Source organism: Phasianus colchicus, chromosome 1, assembly GCF_987193195.1.
Source record: "Phasianus colchicus chromosome 1, bPhaCol1.hap1.1, whole genome shotgun sequence".
Lineage (NCBI taxonomy): Eukaryota > Metazoa > Chordata > Aves > Galliformes > Phasianidae > Phasianus > Phasianus colchicus.
The window spans coordinates 7,641,679-7,659,969 of NC_143436.1; the positions used below are offsets into that span (position 1 = coordinate 7,641,679).

The window sequence follows — 18,291 nt, forward strand, 5'->3', positions numbered from 1 at the left end:
TGTTCTTCTTTCTAGCCCGAGAATTTGCTTTACTACAGCCAGGATGAAGAGTCAAAAATCATGATCAGTGATTTTGGATTGTCTAAGATGGAGGGTAAAGGAGATGTGATGTCCACAGCCTGCGGAACTCCTGGCTATGTTGGTAAGTGGTTTGGTTATACTGTCATTTCACTCCTCTCAACTGCAATACAGAAACAGGGTGAAAAAGGATACGAGAAAGGGAATAACATTCATTTTCTAGTTCCACTCCATAGTGCACAGGAGATTTTGTAGGTACTTGTTAGAACTAGAGATTTCAGAAGTTGCTGGTGTTGTGTCCTGTGTGCTCTTCTCCCCCGGATCGCAATCCTGCAATCCAGCTCAAGGTTTGTGGGATTAGCTTTCATGATTATATTTCTCTGCAAAAGGAATTTTGTCAAATCCTTTGCCTGTAGCTAAATTAGAAGCGTGCAAAGAATATACTCAAATGCAAGCATGTGCAAGCACCTATAATACCAAGACACTTTACATAATGTAGCATATTACTTTAATCGTAAAGAACAGTGTTTCCTGGAATCCTCTGACAGAAGGCAGTAAAATGAAAGAGCTAAATTTATTCAGAAAAGTTCAGTAATCCTATATTTCAATTACATTAAGTTACTGACTTGTTTAAGTATTTAAAAACTCTTTAGATCCCTGACCCTTCCTAGGTGGTAGCAAATTGTTACCTATCATATATTCCTCAGTATTTTGACCATTCTGTAGTGATTGTATCAGATTACTGAGTAGAAGTGCACTTACCAGTATCCTTCTAAAAAAGTTAAAGCAACAGAATATGAGGAAAATATGGCAGATGATGACAGGATCCGTGAGAAAACACTATTTGAAATGTTTACTTTGTGCATGGGACATCCAGCAAGCTAGTATTTCTTATGATACCTAGCTAGCCAGGTGAGAGGGCAAAATTAATGGGGGTTAACTTGTGGTTAAATCCATGAAACTAAAATGACAGTGTCTTTTCCAGGGATAGATTTTGTGTCTTGTAGGACAGACATTATGTTTTCTATCAGTCACAGAGAGGTTTCTTTTCCTTTGCAGCTGCCATCTCACCTCAGATGATATCCTGGTGTAAGAACCCAAACAGATCATGAGGTTATGACAGTGATCTGGATTTATCCCAGAAATACTTTTTTCCAGGCATTATCTTCGTGATACACAGGCACACTTTGTCTTGATAACACCAGGAAAAAAAAGAAGTGATGTCTTTCTTTTCTCATCATGGCATCAGATTATAGATGTATGAGTCAAGATGCCCTCCATAAATCCTGAATAACTATCTTGTGTAATAACACCAGGCTGGAAATCTTTTTCCAAAGCCTTCACAAAATCTGAGCTTAGACAGCAATTTTCATAATTTTTACTATCAGCTCTTCTGTCTTTAATTAACAATTTTTGTTTTGCTCTCAAATGGGTACTGACTAAAATATGTCTGCAAGGTACGTGTAAGTTAGGTTTGTTGAAGTGCTGATAAAAATGAAGGAGTGCAACCCTGGCACTATATGATTTCATATGGCTTCTCATCCATTTAAGGAAACGTGCTATTTTGGAAGGGAAGCTCTTGAAACATGCAACATGAATTGTCATAGAATTATTATAGAATCATGATAGAACCCTTTGAGTTGGAAGGAACCCTTAAAGGTCATCTGATCCAACTTCCCTGCAATGAACAGGGACACTTACAGCTAGATCAGGTTGCTCAGAGACCCATCCAGTCTGGCCTTGAATGTTGCCCGGGGCATCCACCACTTCTCTGGGCAACCTGTTCCAGTGCCTCACTATCCTTATCGTAAAAATCATCCTCCTTATGTCCAATCTAAATCTCCCCTCTTTTACTTTGAAAATATTTCTCCTTGTCCTATCACAACAAACCCTGCTAAAGTCTTCTTTCTGTCCCCTTCTTACTTATAGCCCTGTTTTAGATATGAAAGGCTGCTCTCAGGTCTCCCCAGAGCCTTCTCTTCTCCAGACTGAACAGCCCCAGCTCTCTCAGCCTGTCCTCATAAGAGAGGTGTGCTGTTTTTTGTGGCCCTCCTCTGGGAGTGCTCCAACAAATCCACATCTCTCGTGTACTGAGAATTCCGCATCTGGATGCAGTGCTCCAAATGAGGACTTGCCAGCACAGAGCAGAAAGGCAGAATCACCTCTCAACTTGCTGGCCATGCTTCTTTTGATGCAGCCCAGGATGCAATTGGCTTTCTGTGCTGTTGGGACACGTTGCTGGCTCATGTCCAACTTGCCATCCATCAGTACCCTCAAGTCTCTTTCAGCAGGACTGTGCTCAATACTTTTGTCCCCTGGCTTCTATTGATAGTGGGGTTTACTGTCACCCATCTGCAAGACCTTGCACTTGGGTATGTTGAACCTCATAAGGTAAATTGCATAGCTCCACAGTTGCCAAGCAGCATTTAAACCCAGGATTAACTTCTACATTATTTGACAGGAGGAAGTGCTGCTTTGCGATGGGCATCAGAGCACATGGATCCTAAGGCATGTGAATTAAGACATGGCATTACCTGAGGATTAAGCCTCAGCATTGTCTTAATTCTTAGTCTGGTCTACAGGGCCCACACATGGGACTTCTGCTATTCATTCCCTACCTGGAAAGGAAACCTCTGAGGAGGGACATGGCTCAGTGGGCATGGTGAGGATGGATTGATGGTTGGATTTATGATCATAGAGGTCTTTTCCAGCCTTAACAATTCTATGATTCTACAAGGTTCTCTTGGACCCACTGTTCAAGCCTGACTAGGTCTCTCTGGATGGCATCCTCAGTTATTGTACTTGGACAGATGTTTTGGAGCTCTCATTACTCATGATCTGGATGCTGATAGCTACAGAAGTGCCTTCAGGTCCTTTATTACCTTACTGAACACAGGATTTACTCATTGTGGTTCAAGAAGTCATGGCCACTTATTTCAGAAGTGCTGACAGGAGTTTTTCACCTCTCACACAAAGAAAACCTCTTTAAATATTTGTTCTATTCCTTTTTCCTTTTTCACAGGATAGAGCTCCTATTATTGCTACTTTTTTTTTTTTTTTTTTTTTAAATAATTGGTTGCCCAGACAACATTTTCCAGGCAGTGAATGTTTTTGTTGCCATTCCTCGCAACAATGCTGACAAATGGTCCTCTGTTAGTGTTACACCCAATTACATGTCTTCTGCATACATATTCTGCAATTTGTCTGCATCTAAAAGCTTTCATGCCTTTCAGTCTCACTCCAGTGCCCTCAGTAAATGCAACAGATCTTTCCTCTACTGGCACAACATGAATACAATCAACCTCCACACCTTTTTACCAAGTCTTTTTGGTTTTTCTTCTAGCTATTTTAATCAGCTTCAAAATAACACTCGAGAATTCTCAGCTTACAACTTATTTTCTGACAGTTTTCTTTAAAGATAAATAGAACATCCCATTTTTTAAGATTCAATGAGAAATTAATACTTCTTGTCAGTTTAACTTTGCTTTTAAATTTCTGGGAAAAAATAGGCAAATATCACATGCCAAAGGCACCAGGACTCAGTTAAGAAACCTTTAATGTCAGCTACTCTTTATACTTCATCTCCTGAAATGGATCCAGTCAGATCCCATTATGCAAAGTGTTCCACGAGCTTCTGACTTTGCACCAGACTTGATCTTAACTCAGGTTTGCTGTCCCTCATATTTGCAAATATGCAAGGCCCCATGCCATTTCTGCCTAATTTCCACGAATAATATATACTTCCATCTCTCCATGATTCAATTTTTAGTTTAGTCAATCTTTTTAGTTTTAGCTCTAAAGAATGATAGTATCTAAGACGCCAAATTCCTGTCTGTGTGGTTCAGAAGTTCAGCAAATAGAGGAAGGTAAAGTTATAATTTAGCGTCTTCAGAAATATCAGCTTTCTTTCTGAAAAGCAAATTGTTACTTATTGAATTGGTGGATGTCTAAATTGTGCATAGCTAGTAACGCATGAGCACATTGGCTTGGCTTTAAAGGCTCTGCTTTACAGATTAAATTACTGTCAACAGTTCAGAGACCTTATTATTTCAGGAGTCTTGTCAAAGATTTTGGTCCTGTGCTGAAAAGATGACTGTCAGAATATTTTCACCCGATTTAGCTGGGGGTACTTCTATTAAGATACAAATCCGAACATTTACTTATAAGTAAGATAAGAAGGTCTGATAACACAGCCTTTTCTAATGAAATGATCTTCCATTTTCTTATCTGCTTTCCACTCTTATCTCCTTCCATTTCCTGTAAAGAGAGTCCAGGTGATGAGCTGGGACTAGATACCCAACTTCTAGATAACAACATAAATGAGGTAAAATAAGTTGGCTTGTGTGAATTAACTCTTTGTAAATTAGGTGTGTGGATTGGTTTGCATGGATCCCACCCATCTTCTAGACTGGAGAAGAAGTGTTTTCCAAATTCTCTGAATGATCTATGGGATTATGGGCAAGATCTGTGTAAGCCATTAGTGAAATGTTGATTTAAACATCACAGATGTTTATAAAAGCTTGGTTTTGATGGAGGAGGTGTTCAAAACTGCATGAAAATGAGTTGTCGTTGAGGTGTGTCAAGTTGGGCACTCAGTGAGTGACTCTCCAGTCACTCAACAAATTCCTCTGAAGAGATTTTGGCTGCTTGGAAACTAGGTCTTGCTGATTGACTTTCTGTGAGATTTGATCTCTCAAAAGCTTTGGTTACTTCTGCAGATGGGACTTAGACTCACAAGATGCTTACAAAAACTGGAAAGTTTGAAAAATACGTTGGAAAGTCTGTCTCAGCAATCTGATCTCCATTTGCAGAGACACTGAATTATTAACTGTGTTTGTGGCTGGCTAATATCTTAATCCTACTGAGATTTAAAATTCTTGTTTGGGGCCCAAAGCAACTTCAAATAAAATGTTGTTGTATTTCTCTGTCTTAAGGATTGGGCTGGACCCTGGGTTTGTGGCTGATCCCTGAACACCTCACATCACTTACTGGTTTTATTCTCTGTAGTGACTTTAGAAAAGCTCATCTCACACCTTTCAGCTCTGCCAGAAATCCAATAGAAAGTCCAGATCTTACAAAGCCATGTGTTTCTCTTAGCCCCGTGCAAGACTGAGACACTTAAGTAAACAATAGATTTCCACGTTTACTTTTGACTTTACTTGGTGTTCTTTGAGCAAAATGTTTGAAAATATTCAATAAGCCTTTGGAATATCCTTATTAGCAAAGAGCAACCCCAGGAGTTGTTTAGGCAGTAACATGAGTAATAAAGTAAAAATAAAGCATGGGAATTACTCTGATCAAGGCACAGGCTGGTGACAGTGCAGTCACTCAAGTCCAGGAAATGGACTCTGCTAGGCTGGGGATGTAGCTGTGTTATATCCCATGAAGGCTACTTACATCTGACTCAGAAACATGACATGTGGACAAGTGGACCTAAAGAAACCAGCAGGGCTACACCAAAACACTGCTGTCCTTACAAAACGGTACTAAACTGCAAAGTCTTGGCCAACCAGAACAATTGGAACACTGGAAGACTGTGTGAGAGAGGGAGACAAGTGGTTTTCATCTCAGGAGTCAGTGGAAAAGACAGGCTTCTAGCTTGTGATGAAGCTGCTTTGTGTGTCTCAGCCTGTTTGCTCTGTGAAGAAGACATTTTTTATGATGGCAGCAGAGCTCACACTGCTCTTGCACCATCTTTGGGTAGGTTCTTAGAGCAATCAAGCATCTACTTAGTGGTGTGAAGTTCCTTTCTGTCCATCCTCTCGAGGTGGTACCCTCAAGAGTCTTAAGCAGCAGGTCTAACACCACGTCCCTTTGGTGTCTCTTAGAAACCTTGCCCATTACTCACCTTTCATTTTGAATTTCATGAGCATCTTGCACCAGCACAACTCTTTCACATTTCCCCATCTTTCCTTGAGAGACCTGTCTACATGGCCCTGAGTAGTTACTAGCTGAACAACTAGACCTGGGTTTTGCAAGGATAGTTTGCTGGGACAGCTGAGTTGTTTCCCTACCCAGTGTAAGTAGGTCCCTGATTATTTTAACTGTATTCAGATATTTTTATTCCTCCCACATTTACAAGTCCCTCCTGACTTGTCAGTCCTCTGGGAAGTCATCAAAACCATCACCCTTTGATCAAATGCATCATTCCTTCTGGTGTGCCATACATGGGAAGCCATGTAAACCACAGAAAATAGCATTAGACTGAGTTTCTGTGAGACAGCAAAATCTGGTGGGAGTAGTAACATCATGAGAGTGAAGGAGAACCACTTTTAAGTATGAGACTGGAATGAAGGGCAGGCACCCTCATGACTTCAACAGGCTTAAACTACCAGAGCAATCCGCATCAGCTGAGCTCTTTGCAAGAACATGAATTGCTGGGTTTGGCATCCAGCAGCTGCATTTTTAGGGAGCTTATCGGGAGCTGCGCCCACTGGGGGTAATGGCATTGTGCTCTGAAAGGTTTCCAAATGTTTTTATACTGAACTCTTTCTTAAACCCTCCATTTCAAATAAGCCCTTCAATTTTTATCTTACTAAAAAACAAATAAGCACCCTATCAGTTAGTCAGCAGATTATCTGCACTGGAAGTGAAGTGTCTTCATTACCCAAAGAAAGATATAACTCATTGAGGACTGGTTTTCTTGTCCTTCCAATTGCTTTGGCTTCAAGGTTCAGAAAGAGAGATCTGAATATATTTTTCTTTCTGCTCAGACATCTTTTCCTGGCACCAGAAATGGGAGTTTTGACTTTTCCATTCTCCTTGCTGCTGTTTTGCCTCTTAAGTCAACTGTGTTGATCCTTGAACACCATCAGCTCTTGTTTTTCTTTTGCATTGTCTCCTGCTTTCTCAGGCATTGATCTGTTGTCATTTCTAAGGATTCCTCTGACTTGTTTTTCAGCTCATTAAATATTTCCATCTTTTTTGTATATCACAGGCATATGATGCTTGGCTTATGCTTCCATTGCTTGTTTGCTTTTTGGAGCAAAACACAAAAACAGCCCTTTGGCCATAAAATAGTTATCTAAAGCTCCTGCCTTCCTTCATTAAAGTTTACCAAAGGTGAGGTGATAGACTCATATTTGATTTGGCTTGATCCTGCAGTGTCCTTACCTGCTTCACAGCCACTGTCCATAGCATCAATTGCCTGTTATCAGTGCTTTGCTCTCCTGTAAAGCAGAAAGAAATACTCCAGCACAGCTTTGATGTTTAAGAGAGAGAATATTTAGTTCACATCCCCTCATCTCAGATTTGTTTTCTATTATGTTAATGTGGCATATCTGTATAACGTCAGGAGCTCACTTGTATCTGTGGTGTTCAGGAGCAATTTGCATAATATTTCCTTCGGGGAATATGCATTGTATAATGTTTACCAATCTTGAAAATGCTACAAACTGGAACTGACAATCAAAGGAAGAAGAGATATGTGAATAGAATTTTGAAAATTTAGAAATCGGAGACATCTAACCACCAAAGCACAGGGGAAAACAAACATCCCTTTTCATCATGCTTTCTCACAAAACTCAGTCACAAGAGTTGGGACAAAAAGGGAAACTGAGTCCTACAAATCCTATTTGTTGCACAGCTTCATCTCCTTTTGTAGTAAGAACATTTCGTCCTTTGTCCTCATAGGCTACAGCAGTATTTCAGTGTCCTGGAAGGAGTCAGGGACTTCTCAGGAATTGGGATGCAGATTTCTGCAAAACACATGTTGCCAGGTCAGGAGAGCTTCATGCTAGGTGCAGAGTGGAGAGAAACATCTTTTGGCATGCCAGTAGATAGCTATTGTAATATTCACACATAGCAGCATTGAATGATGATGAACAACATGTGAATAGAAAGAAAACAGAATCATAGAATGGCCTGGGTTGAAAAGGACCATAATGATCATCTAGTTTCAACCTCCCTGCTATGTGCAGGGTCGCCAACCAGCAGACCAGGCTGCCCAGAGCCACATCCAGCCTGGCCTTGAATGCCTCCAGGGATGGGGCATCCACAGCCTCCTTGGGAAATTTCTTCTGCATGCAGGAGTTCCAGTTTATAAGGTGACTCAAAGATTGGGGTTACCTTCACCTCATGCTGCAGACTAAGGCAAACCCATCCTCAAAAGCCTTTGTAATCCCCCTACCAGCTATACCTTTACCTATGTTCCCTTGAATTTTTTTCCTTTCTGCAATGTCTACCCAGTGACTTGACCCGTTCTGTCCTTCTGCTACTTTTGGAAATGCAACCTGGATGCCCTCTCTCATCTGCTTTGTGCACTGTCTTCCTGTTAGTCTCTTCTTTAAGCTCCCATGCCCAAGCACAGAAAGACTTTTCAGTTTCTCATTAGTGCCTCCTGCTCCATTCCTCCATTCCTTGCTGGCACTTTTGACCTTAGTTTTACTGACTTGTCTAGCTTAGGAAGACTGCTCTTAGAAGAGTTCCTGCCAATACACCAAAAGCTTATACAGCAAATAAGTGTGAGGCTTGAGCTTTAATATATTTATGTTCTTCAAAGTTTTCTTCTTTGTTCTATAAATAACTAATTTGTGGCTGGTAAGACTCCTAACACAGTAAGGTGTGATACCAAAGAATTATTTTTGCTGGTATTTAGCCTCTGCTGCTTTAGGGGTTTTTTTTGGTTTGGTTTGGTCTCTTTTTTTTTTTTTTTTTTTTTTTTGGAGCATTTGAACTCTAGAGTATTCAGAGGAAATACTGTGCTTTTGAAGACCCCGTGTGGTGAGTCTGCTTTAGGAATGCCAATCACCAACAAATGGTGATTTGTTGCATTGTTGTGGACATTTTGCTTTGAAAATGCTTTGAACACGCTAAAGCTTCTTTACATGAGAAAGATTAGAGTCATGGGTTTTTAAAAATTGGCTTTATGCATTTTCAACTGAAAGGTCCAAACAGGGAAAGCGTAATAGTTCAGGAACCCAAATAAAAATTAAAAAGCACCTTTTCAGCTTTCAGTGGTTTAAGAGAGGAAAGCAGACTCACAAAGAGTTCCAGTAAATGGCCGTACTGTCACTTCTAGCAAAGTTCAAGCAATAGTAGTGGAAAGCAATGCAGAAACAGAGGGGGCTCCATTTCTTTGTGTCCAGTTCGTGCTGCTTTATGTTTTGTACTCTAAGAGGCAGGAGGACAAATGACCCCCTCTTACTCATACACTCAGGAGGCTTCATTAGTCAGCAGGAGGTGGCATGGTGACAGCTCTCCTTCCTCTCCTGCAGACCTAGCTTATCACTTCCCTGACACTTCATACTTTCTAAGTTGTCTCTTGAAGTCCCTCATTTGGCAGAGTAAGACAGTGGAGCTGCCAGGGTGAAAGGGCACTGCTCCAAAGCTCAGCCCCAAATGTCCTAAACTTCCTCTGGGAAGCAAGTGTTTTTCTGTCTTTGTTTTTCATTTCTTTCTTTGGTGGCAAAAATAGGGAATTTGTTCCCCTTCAGGAGTCCTACTTCTTTTTGAGATTAAGAGCTTCAAAAGCATCAGAATTTTTTAAAAGGTGAGGGTTTAACGTAGAAGATGACAAAGAACTTCAGGTTTCAGGGAGCAATATCAACTCCTACTTAACAACATTCCAATGGTTGGTCTTGTAACTTGTGCTTGTTTGGCTTTTTTATTTCAGCTCCTGAAGTGTTGGCCCAGAAACCCTACAGCAAAGCTGTGGACTGCTGGTCCATCGGGGTCATCGCATATATCCTGTGAGTATCCACTGGGTTTTCAATCACAGGCAGCTTTTGGACCCACAGTATATTCTTCCACCATATATTCACCCTCTTTGTATGGTCCAAGAAAATTCATCTCTGATGCTTGTGAGCCAAGATAAAATGGAATTTGGATACCTCCTAGTTACATGAAGGCTAAAAATTGGGCAGAAACAATAGTAAATGAACCAGAACCCTTCAAAAAGTGAAAATCCCTGCTCCTGACTGAATTACATGTTGTACAGTAGTATGGACTTCTTCAGACCTTGGTGTTAGTGAAGTTATTCCCTCATCTGCTCAGGTTAGCTTTGACCAGAAGCAAGTTTGACCATGTCCAGAAGGCACAATATCATGCCTATAGGTGTATCCTGAAATATCATAGAATCATGAATGGCTTGGATTGGAAAGGACCTCAGTGAAGTACCAATGGCACTTCTTTCCTTGAGAAAGTAGTCCAAGGAACAAGAGCTTTTTACATACTATAGTGAATTATTTTCACCAAAGCTCAATATAAAATGAGATTTCTACTGAAAATGGTGGAACATTTTCTTTAACGTCCCATAGGAGAAGATGAGCTTATTCCATTCCTGTCCTGTTCATACCAGAATTGTCATTGCTTTCTTATTTTTTATTTTTGCATTTAATTTTTTACAACTGTCAGAGTTATACAAAGCTGAAGGAAAAAAAATAACAACTTCAACGAGAGCACAGCATTAAAGCATTCCTGTTTTGTTTCCTTTCTCCTTGTGCAAACATTTCATGGCCTGTCAACATGAATAACTTTTTGATGTAGTAGGTGCAATTGTGCCAGGACACACCTCTTTGCTCTGTTATCCACTCTGTGCAATATTCATTCTTTACAATTTCATTTATTCTTAAACAAAATAGCTTTTATATATAAAATAGTAGAGAACACTTTGTTTATTTGCTTGTATGTTTTTCTATTTAAAGTAAAGCCCTGCCTACAAACATCAGCCTTATGGATGGCTTTGCCATTTTACATGAATATTTGAAAACAACTTGAGTGCAAAACTTTGCAGGGGGATGGATTTAACCTGGAGCGACCATCAGCAGATGGGTTCAAAAAACTTTTGCATAACAAAGCAAAAATCAACATTGCTGACACTGACTTTTTGTCAAAACCCAGCAGGGGTAAAGAAGCAGCCAGACAGCAGCAAGGAAGGGGCCAGACATGCCAAAATAGCTCAGAGATTGCTTCATACATCACTTCCTAATGCTCTTTTAGATTAGGGTGGAGTGTGTTCACCCAAACTAGCCATCTTGCACAAGCAAACCTGAAAATGGGAGACCTAGATATTTTCTTGGTGTTTTTCATCCTCCTTTAGTGGACAGTCAGATAGAGTTGTTCCTTTTGCTTTCATAGTTCTTTGCTGAGTACCAGCTTCAAAATGTAGAGAGAGGAGGATGCAGGTGGAAGACAGTAGGCAGTACTCTACTCTGCCTCACTTCCAGGCCTGACTACTGCCCAGGTTCAGTTGAATGTCATATATTCACTATGAAAATATGTGTCCATCTGACAGCCTGCAGGATGGGGGGACTAGATAAATCTTTCCTCAAAGTCCTTCCTTTCAGTCCAATTCAACTATAGTTCATGGACCAAAGGTTTTTGCTATTGGCAGACCTGATGTGATTTCATTTACTGCTTTTAATGTGTTTTGGTGTGGAATGAGACAGCACTAAGCAAACTTCAGCCCTGCTAAAGAAAACATCTTCAGTAAGGGAAAGGTTTTAATCTTTTCCATAAACCATGTGAGGCTGCTCTTTCTATCAGATCCACCTCAGTCATTTCTTGCTCTGTTTTCAAAATCAACGCATGTTGGGCTTTTCAGACAATTTTGCATTTGCTTTACAGGGAATTCTCAGCCCTGAAGGCTTAAATCAGCTCAGTAAGAATGAATCCCTGTGAATTCCTATTTGCAGGACAAGGAAACCTTTTCAGGGTTTCAGTGCTTCATGTAATGAGGTCCTGATTTGTATTATGTACAGCCAAAATGAATGGCAATGATGTGTTACCATAGCAGTGCCATGATGTGTTCACAGTCTGTAACTCAGACTGCTCGGGTGGAATTAGGTCTGAGATCAAACTACCTCCTGGAATGTTTTTGCATGCAAGTTACCTCTTCCAGCTCCCGGTAGAATCAGCAGCACTCCAGGACCCATGTCAGCTACCTTCACAGAGATGCTTAGTGATAATCTGAGCCATCCACAGAATCCCACTTGGACTCAAGCTGCTATTGCCACTGATCCAATCCCCACAGCCCTGTGCTGTACTGCTAGCCAGGCACAGGTGTTTCCTGTGCTTCAGTGACATGAGAGTTCCAGAGCTTCTTCTCTGATGCTGGACTCTACATTTGGGCACCTCATCCCAGACTGTGTTGATGCAAACAGTCACTTCATCAGAACGTGATGTTCAGTTGCCTAAAATATGCATTTAGAGCCACAGTGGGGTGGCTCCAGGACAGCCACATGGATTTGGCAGATGAAATCACAGTGCTGAGATCTTTCTTCTGGAGTGGCAGATGGAGGCCAAGCAGGATACAGTGGACCATGTGGGACAGCACCAGATGCTTGTGCTGAGGGCACTGAATCACTCCCTTACCCATCCCCAGCCCTCCGCCTTCATGGAACAATTTCATTTGCTTTAAAAGTACATTTGCGTTATTCCTCATTGACATCATCTCTGATGACTGTAATGGGAGCTTAGGAACCCAGCCCACACTTACATGTCCTAATCTTGAACTGGATCTCCCTTTTCTTCTAGGAATAGCCAAGAAGCAATAGATGTGCCCTTATTGGAAAATGAATTTCAGGGGAGCACTGAACATAGAGAAAAACAGAGGTTCTTCCCTAATGAGGAAGGAAATACCCCTTCTTGAGTGTCTGACACCACAGTGATGGGCACAGGTTTAATATTAGGTTAGTCACCTTGCAAGTGCTGCACCACCAAACCAGGTGAAGATGTATTTATGCGTAGGGCAATCCAAGCACAACACCCTGCATCATCTCCACACCTCTCCCACTACTCTCACAGTCCCTCTGAACAGACTGTTGTCATGTAAGAAGATGAGAACATGGGGAAAGCCAAGCATATATTAAAGATGTTTTGAGCTATTATTACCATAAGTGGCTTGAGTGCCTCCAGACACAAGCCCAGACTCACATGAAAGCCTTCAGTTTATGACACTGGAAGAACAAACTGTTTCTGGGGCACTGATGCTTTTGACAACTATTTGTTTCTGTAATAGACAAGGTGAAGGATGTCTTAGGAAAGAATACCTTTGTTTCAGTGCCAGTTTCTAATGCTTCTCATTAATGACATCCAGATTGTAGAGACTGCAGCAGCAGTTTTTATCAAGACCTGTTTTGCATGAGAAGTCATTATTCACAAGAACTAATTTTAGCAGCTTGAAATTTCCTGTTATTCCAGTTGCAATATTTCTCAGTTTGAAACAACCTCCTTGTTGAGTTCAGTTTTTTACGTATCACAAGATAGCTTTGATATTTGTTCAGCTTCAAAACATAATAGATGAGAAGAGTGGGAGACCTCCCTGGACTGCCAGTAGCTGGATTTTGGATCTGCGTGAGTCACATGAAAGGTTATAAAGCCTGGGAAGCTAAAATGGTTGCATGCATGCCTGATATAGATTAAGTTAAGTTAGTTGATGCAAAGAAATAGTAGGAAAACATGTTCCAAAGCTGGAAAAGAGCATGGGGCCACAGAAAGCTTTGCCTTAGCTGCTATCTATTCATACTCAACACATCCCGTCTCTTCTGCACTAGGATGAATACGTTTTGGCTTGGATTTTCTTCTCACTCTGTTCATTGATAGGACAAGTGAATTACCAGTTGGCTAATATTGTTTATAAAGGAAGGATGTGTAGAGATAAATCTTGGGTCACACTCTTTCCTGGACTTTTTTGCTGCTGTGTTGCTTTTCATTTTCAATTAGATGTGGATACACCCATGTTTGAGGTGTCTGAATAAGAGAATTAGCCATGATCAGTACACAGTCTGATATTTCAGAAAAGGTTTTTACTGTTGTCCTGAAGTCATGCATTGAGAAAAGATTGGTAGGCATCTCGGTCTCTCATCATCAAGCGTCAGTCTCACTGGGAAAGTGAGTGATAACTTAATTGTTTGGTACTAGAAAGAGAATTAGTGGACAGAAAACATACATGGGTATGTTGGATTGCTCAGGATACCACATTCAAAGACTGGGAAAACAGCCTCAAATTATTTCTCTTCATTGCTTGCTTCTTAATTTATTTTTTACTCCCCATGGTAATATGTCCTTGCCCACAGTTTCATGAGGGCACTAGCATTGGCCAGCATGAAGATTTATTCTCAAAATAAAAAATACACGTGTCTAACCATAAAAGCAGCACTTGGGTGACTTTCCACATCATACGTCTCAGATCTTTGAGCGTTTACTGAGTTATTTGCCCTGATCTCACTAAAAAATTGCTTGTAAAACTAACCCCATGCTTCTAGTGTTGCAGACTGTACACTGACTGTGCAAATGGGTCATTTAGGCTTTAGTATCATCCACAATATGCAATGGAAGCTTGCATGGATGTGCTTGCTCTGCTTGTTGAGAAGGCGTGTCTGGCATTCCTATTGTGTTCTACTATGGCTTCTTGAGATGACCTTTGGCAGTGTCTTTCTTTTGTGCATCCACCTGTGTTTGTCTTCTTTACATCCCATTCCTTTTAAAGACTGGGAATAGGAGGTTAAGGGAAAATCTGTTGCTGATGTGATATAGTTACTAAATAATTATTAAAAAAAAAAAATAATTGCTTTCATTTGGTGAATCTACAAGAAAATAATGACAAGTAATAGCTGACTGAAACTCCCCCAGGACAATGCAAAGTTCTTTCACATTGAAAACAGAAGGGTTATTTTTGTATCTTTGTATATCTAAAGAAATGCAGCAGAACCTCTGATAGTGAGGTCATTTTTTTCACACAGAAATGTCCCAGCAGATGGAAATGAACTTGGTGGGATTTTGATTCTGTCAGAATTAAACCAAATTTATTATAAGCTTTGGAAGGTGGCCCAGTCGTTGGAAGTCCAGCAAAACTTCTTCCAGCCATAAATGCACATTAAGCTAATTTACTGGGGCTTTCCCATCCTTTGCTGCAAAGCCAGAGCTGGCTCTAAGTTATGCTAAAATTTCTGTGTCTTCCCAAACCTTGGTTTTAAAGTAAAGGACAGCAAGACATCCTATATTTTGGCTCCCACCCCATACCTCTGGCAGAGCGCCCATGTATTTTCCTCTCACATGCCATCTCCTCAGTCCTAAGTAGCTGGCTTCTTTCTTCCATGTCCTCAATGGTTTGTCTCCTGGAGGAATACCCTTGGGTCCCTCTTTGTGCAGTGTTTGTCCCCTCGTCCTCACCAGAGCCAGGACCCTTCCCTGTGCTCAGCCTGCTCTCAGGCAGGAATGTCCCTGTCCACAATTAGGAATAGTAACTAGCCCTTCTCAAGCTCTCTCCGTTCATCACTGAAGAGCTGGAAGTCTGGGAGTGAATCACAAAGGGTGATTATAGGGCTCATCGTGTCAGAGATAAGGGGTTCAGCACCTTCTGGAAGACCTCTTCTGAAAGCTGTGGGGACATCCCAGAGGTAGATAACCAAACATGTAGATTCACAGACCAGACTTATGGAAGTTTGGGAAGGGCTTGGAGGAGCTTGGGATGAGCTGGAAGTGTGTAGGGAAGGTGGAAGGCTCTGAGAGGGCTGGAACTCTTGCTGGGGCATGCATGGCTTGGCTCTGCCCCTGGCAGTGCTACAGCCTCCAGCTCTGTGCTGCTCAGCGCTTTGCTCCTATGTTTTGCTGCCACAAGCATGTATAAATCATCGCAGCCCTAACTTGTGCTCTTGTACCTTTGCCAAGGTAATTAGCACACTGTACATTTTAAGAGAGTTATTTCTCTCTGTGGAGCAGCCTGACGGCACCTCGGCATGCACAGCGCTGTCTGCTCGCCTTCAAATGCTTTTATCAGAGCAGTCTGATTTTCTTTTAAGGAAAGTGCTGAGGAAGGCAAGAAGTTAATGAAGGGCTGTCAGGCTTCTTGTACGGAGCCTACAGAATCCCCCAGGGAAGAGGACCAGAGGACCAGCTCTGAGCACCTTTGGAGGAGTCGTTCTGCACCTTGAATACTTTCACACTGTTTTAATCTTTTATCCATGTGGATAGCAGCTTCAAGGGCTTTTATTTAGATACACCATTTCCAATGGCCTTTTCATATGTAATTACCAGTATATTATAGGAATCTATGTGTATTATAGGAATTGCTGCATCAATTCCTATACACATGCCCATCAGGTAGGTATGAAGTAGGTATGAAGAAATTACATTTGAAGTAGGCACTACTTCAAATGTAATTTCTTGTCTGGCATGAGGTCATCTTGCTTGCTTCTGATAATGGCAGCCATCCAGTGGGAAACAAATGAGAACTGTCTCATCTGTTTTGAAAGATAGTGTCGAACCACAGTGGATTCATTACAATGCTGCAAATTTCAGAAGAATTCTTCCAGGTCAATATGAATCTGACGCAGATCAACATCTCATCTCACTGCCCATTTAAATTATTTATCAAGCACACTGACTTTTTGGAGCTAACAAAACATTGCTCTTTTCACCCTCAAGTGTTGAGCTGGGTCAAATAACCTTCAGGGCAGCTGGCTGGCTTTAGGTTATAAATAACTTGAGTATTTCATTTCTTACAATTTTCCCCCCCTCGCTCTGTTTTTGCTGCAGTGTAATGTTTCAGCTAGATCTTTGGTCTGTTTGTAACAGCTGACTCTCTCTAGATAAATACTTTATTGAGGTGGACTAACTCAGGGTTTAAGAAAAGTGTAGTAGAAAAGATGATTTCACTATCAGGGAAGAAAGTGAAAAAAAATTTTTTTACTATAAGCAGAGATAAGACAAGAAAGCGTGGCATCTCTAACTGCGAGCAGGATGGGTTTACTAAAACCTTGGACTAGCCACTGAAGTAAATCTGATATTGCAAAACTGGTGTTAAAAATGAAGAAGGTATGTTCTTGGAGACATGTCTGCCCAGACAGAAACAAGCTATAGCATGCAGCATCACCCGGGCAGAAGTCTCTGAAACACAAGCTTTGTGGCTGCATTTCCTCAGTGCAGTGCTGGAGGTGGGGTTCCTATGCCCAGCATTTGCAGGGTTGGAGGAGCCATGCTTTGACAGAATCAATGTCCTGCTCCCTACAGCAGAGGTAGGGTTCTTCCTGAATTCTTTTGTTCAAAGTACACAAATAACATTCAATGTCCTCCTTGTCTTGGGGCTTGGTTTTCTAATTAAAAGTGCTGAAGACCAGGACTGCTGCTAGCCTTAGGCAAGGTAGGCAATTTGATGGGGCCAGCAAGATTACTTGCAGTAATGAGAAAAGGAGAGATTCTCCTGGTGCAGCAGCAGGTTAATGTCCAGCTCATGCAGGCTCTGCTGCTTTTATATCCCATCAGAGCTCCCTTTACCATATGTAGAGGAGAGGATGGAAAGGCTCATGGCTGTATCGTGCAATTATTTTTCTGCCTACACACATGAAAGCATACAGAGAGGAGCCAGGATGTCTGTATAAGTCGGTGTAGCATCAGTTGCACCAGGTTTCCTTGAAGAATTACTATTTATGAAGGACAATGCTGATCTTCAGAAGTGTTTTTTAATATGTTCCTGAACAGTGCTCGCAAGGTAGTGCTTGCTTGAAAACCTAATGGGGCAAGTCTTAAACAAGTTTCTCCTCCCTCTTCTTTCTCACCTTCTTGGCAAAGATGGGTCTAAGTGTCAATTATCTTCTCTATTAGGCTCTGTGGATATCCTCCTTTCTATGATGAAAATGACTCCAAACTCTTCGAGCAGATCCTCAAGGCAGAATATGAGTTTGACTCTCCCTATTGGGATGACATCTCTGAGTCTGGTAAGAAACTCATTTATTTACCACAAGTAGGCATGCAGCAATGCCTGTTGTAGATATCTTCCATCATGTGTGAGAATGCACCGTCTGTTGTGTGTGGACCTTCTTTAAACTGAAAGTCATTGGGAATGCATGTGGGTGTGGTTTTTTTTTTTAGCTAAGTGATTACAGAAAGTTATTTTTTCAGGAGAGAAAATTAAGTAACATTTCATCCAGAACACATTCAATGTGTCTGGGATAAAAAGTGAAGATAGCAAGAAACTGTCCTGAGAAGAGCGATTACTTCAACATCTCTATATCCTCAGATATGTGTCACTGATAATAGAAATCTAGTTTGGCTCTGTTTCTAAAACTGTACTATGGGTCCAAAGTGAGAAGGCAGTGCAGCAAAAAGAAACACAACACAAGAAATTCCCCCTGTCCCTGAAGGTGCTCAGGGCCAGGTTGGATGGGCATCCTGGTCTAGTACTAAATGTGGAGGTTGGTGGCCCAGCCTGTGGCGGGAGTTGGAGATTCACGATCCTTGAGGTCCCTTCCAACCCGGGCCATTCTGTGATCCTGTGAAATCAATAGCTTCTAAATGAAGATGATAATCAGATTTGCTAACTAGGACTGCTATCCA

The 18,291-nt window shown here is 41.3% G+C and overlaps 1 protein-coding gene across 4 annotated transcripts in view; it reads left to right on the top strand.

The window, feature by feature from the left end:
- The window catches only part of CAMK1D (calcium/calmodulin dependent protein kinase ID), a 252,128-nt gene that overhangs the window by 176,911 nt on the left and 56,926 nt on the right, over positions 1-18,291 (top strand). For all 4 annotated transcript variants that reach the window (XM_090134801.1, XM_090134793.1, XM_031616048.2 and 1 more), the window contains 3 exons: positions 16-142; positions 9,632-9,707; positions 17,560-17,672. In XM_090134801.1, the coding sequence (XP_089990927.1) occupies positions 16-142; positions 9,632-9,707; positions 17,560-17,672 (316 nt within the window). The remainder of the gene's footprint in view (positions 1-15; positions 143-9,631; positions 9,708-17,559; positions 17,673-18,291) is intronic.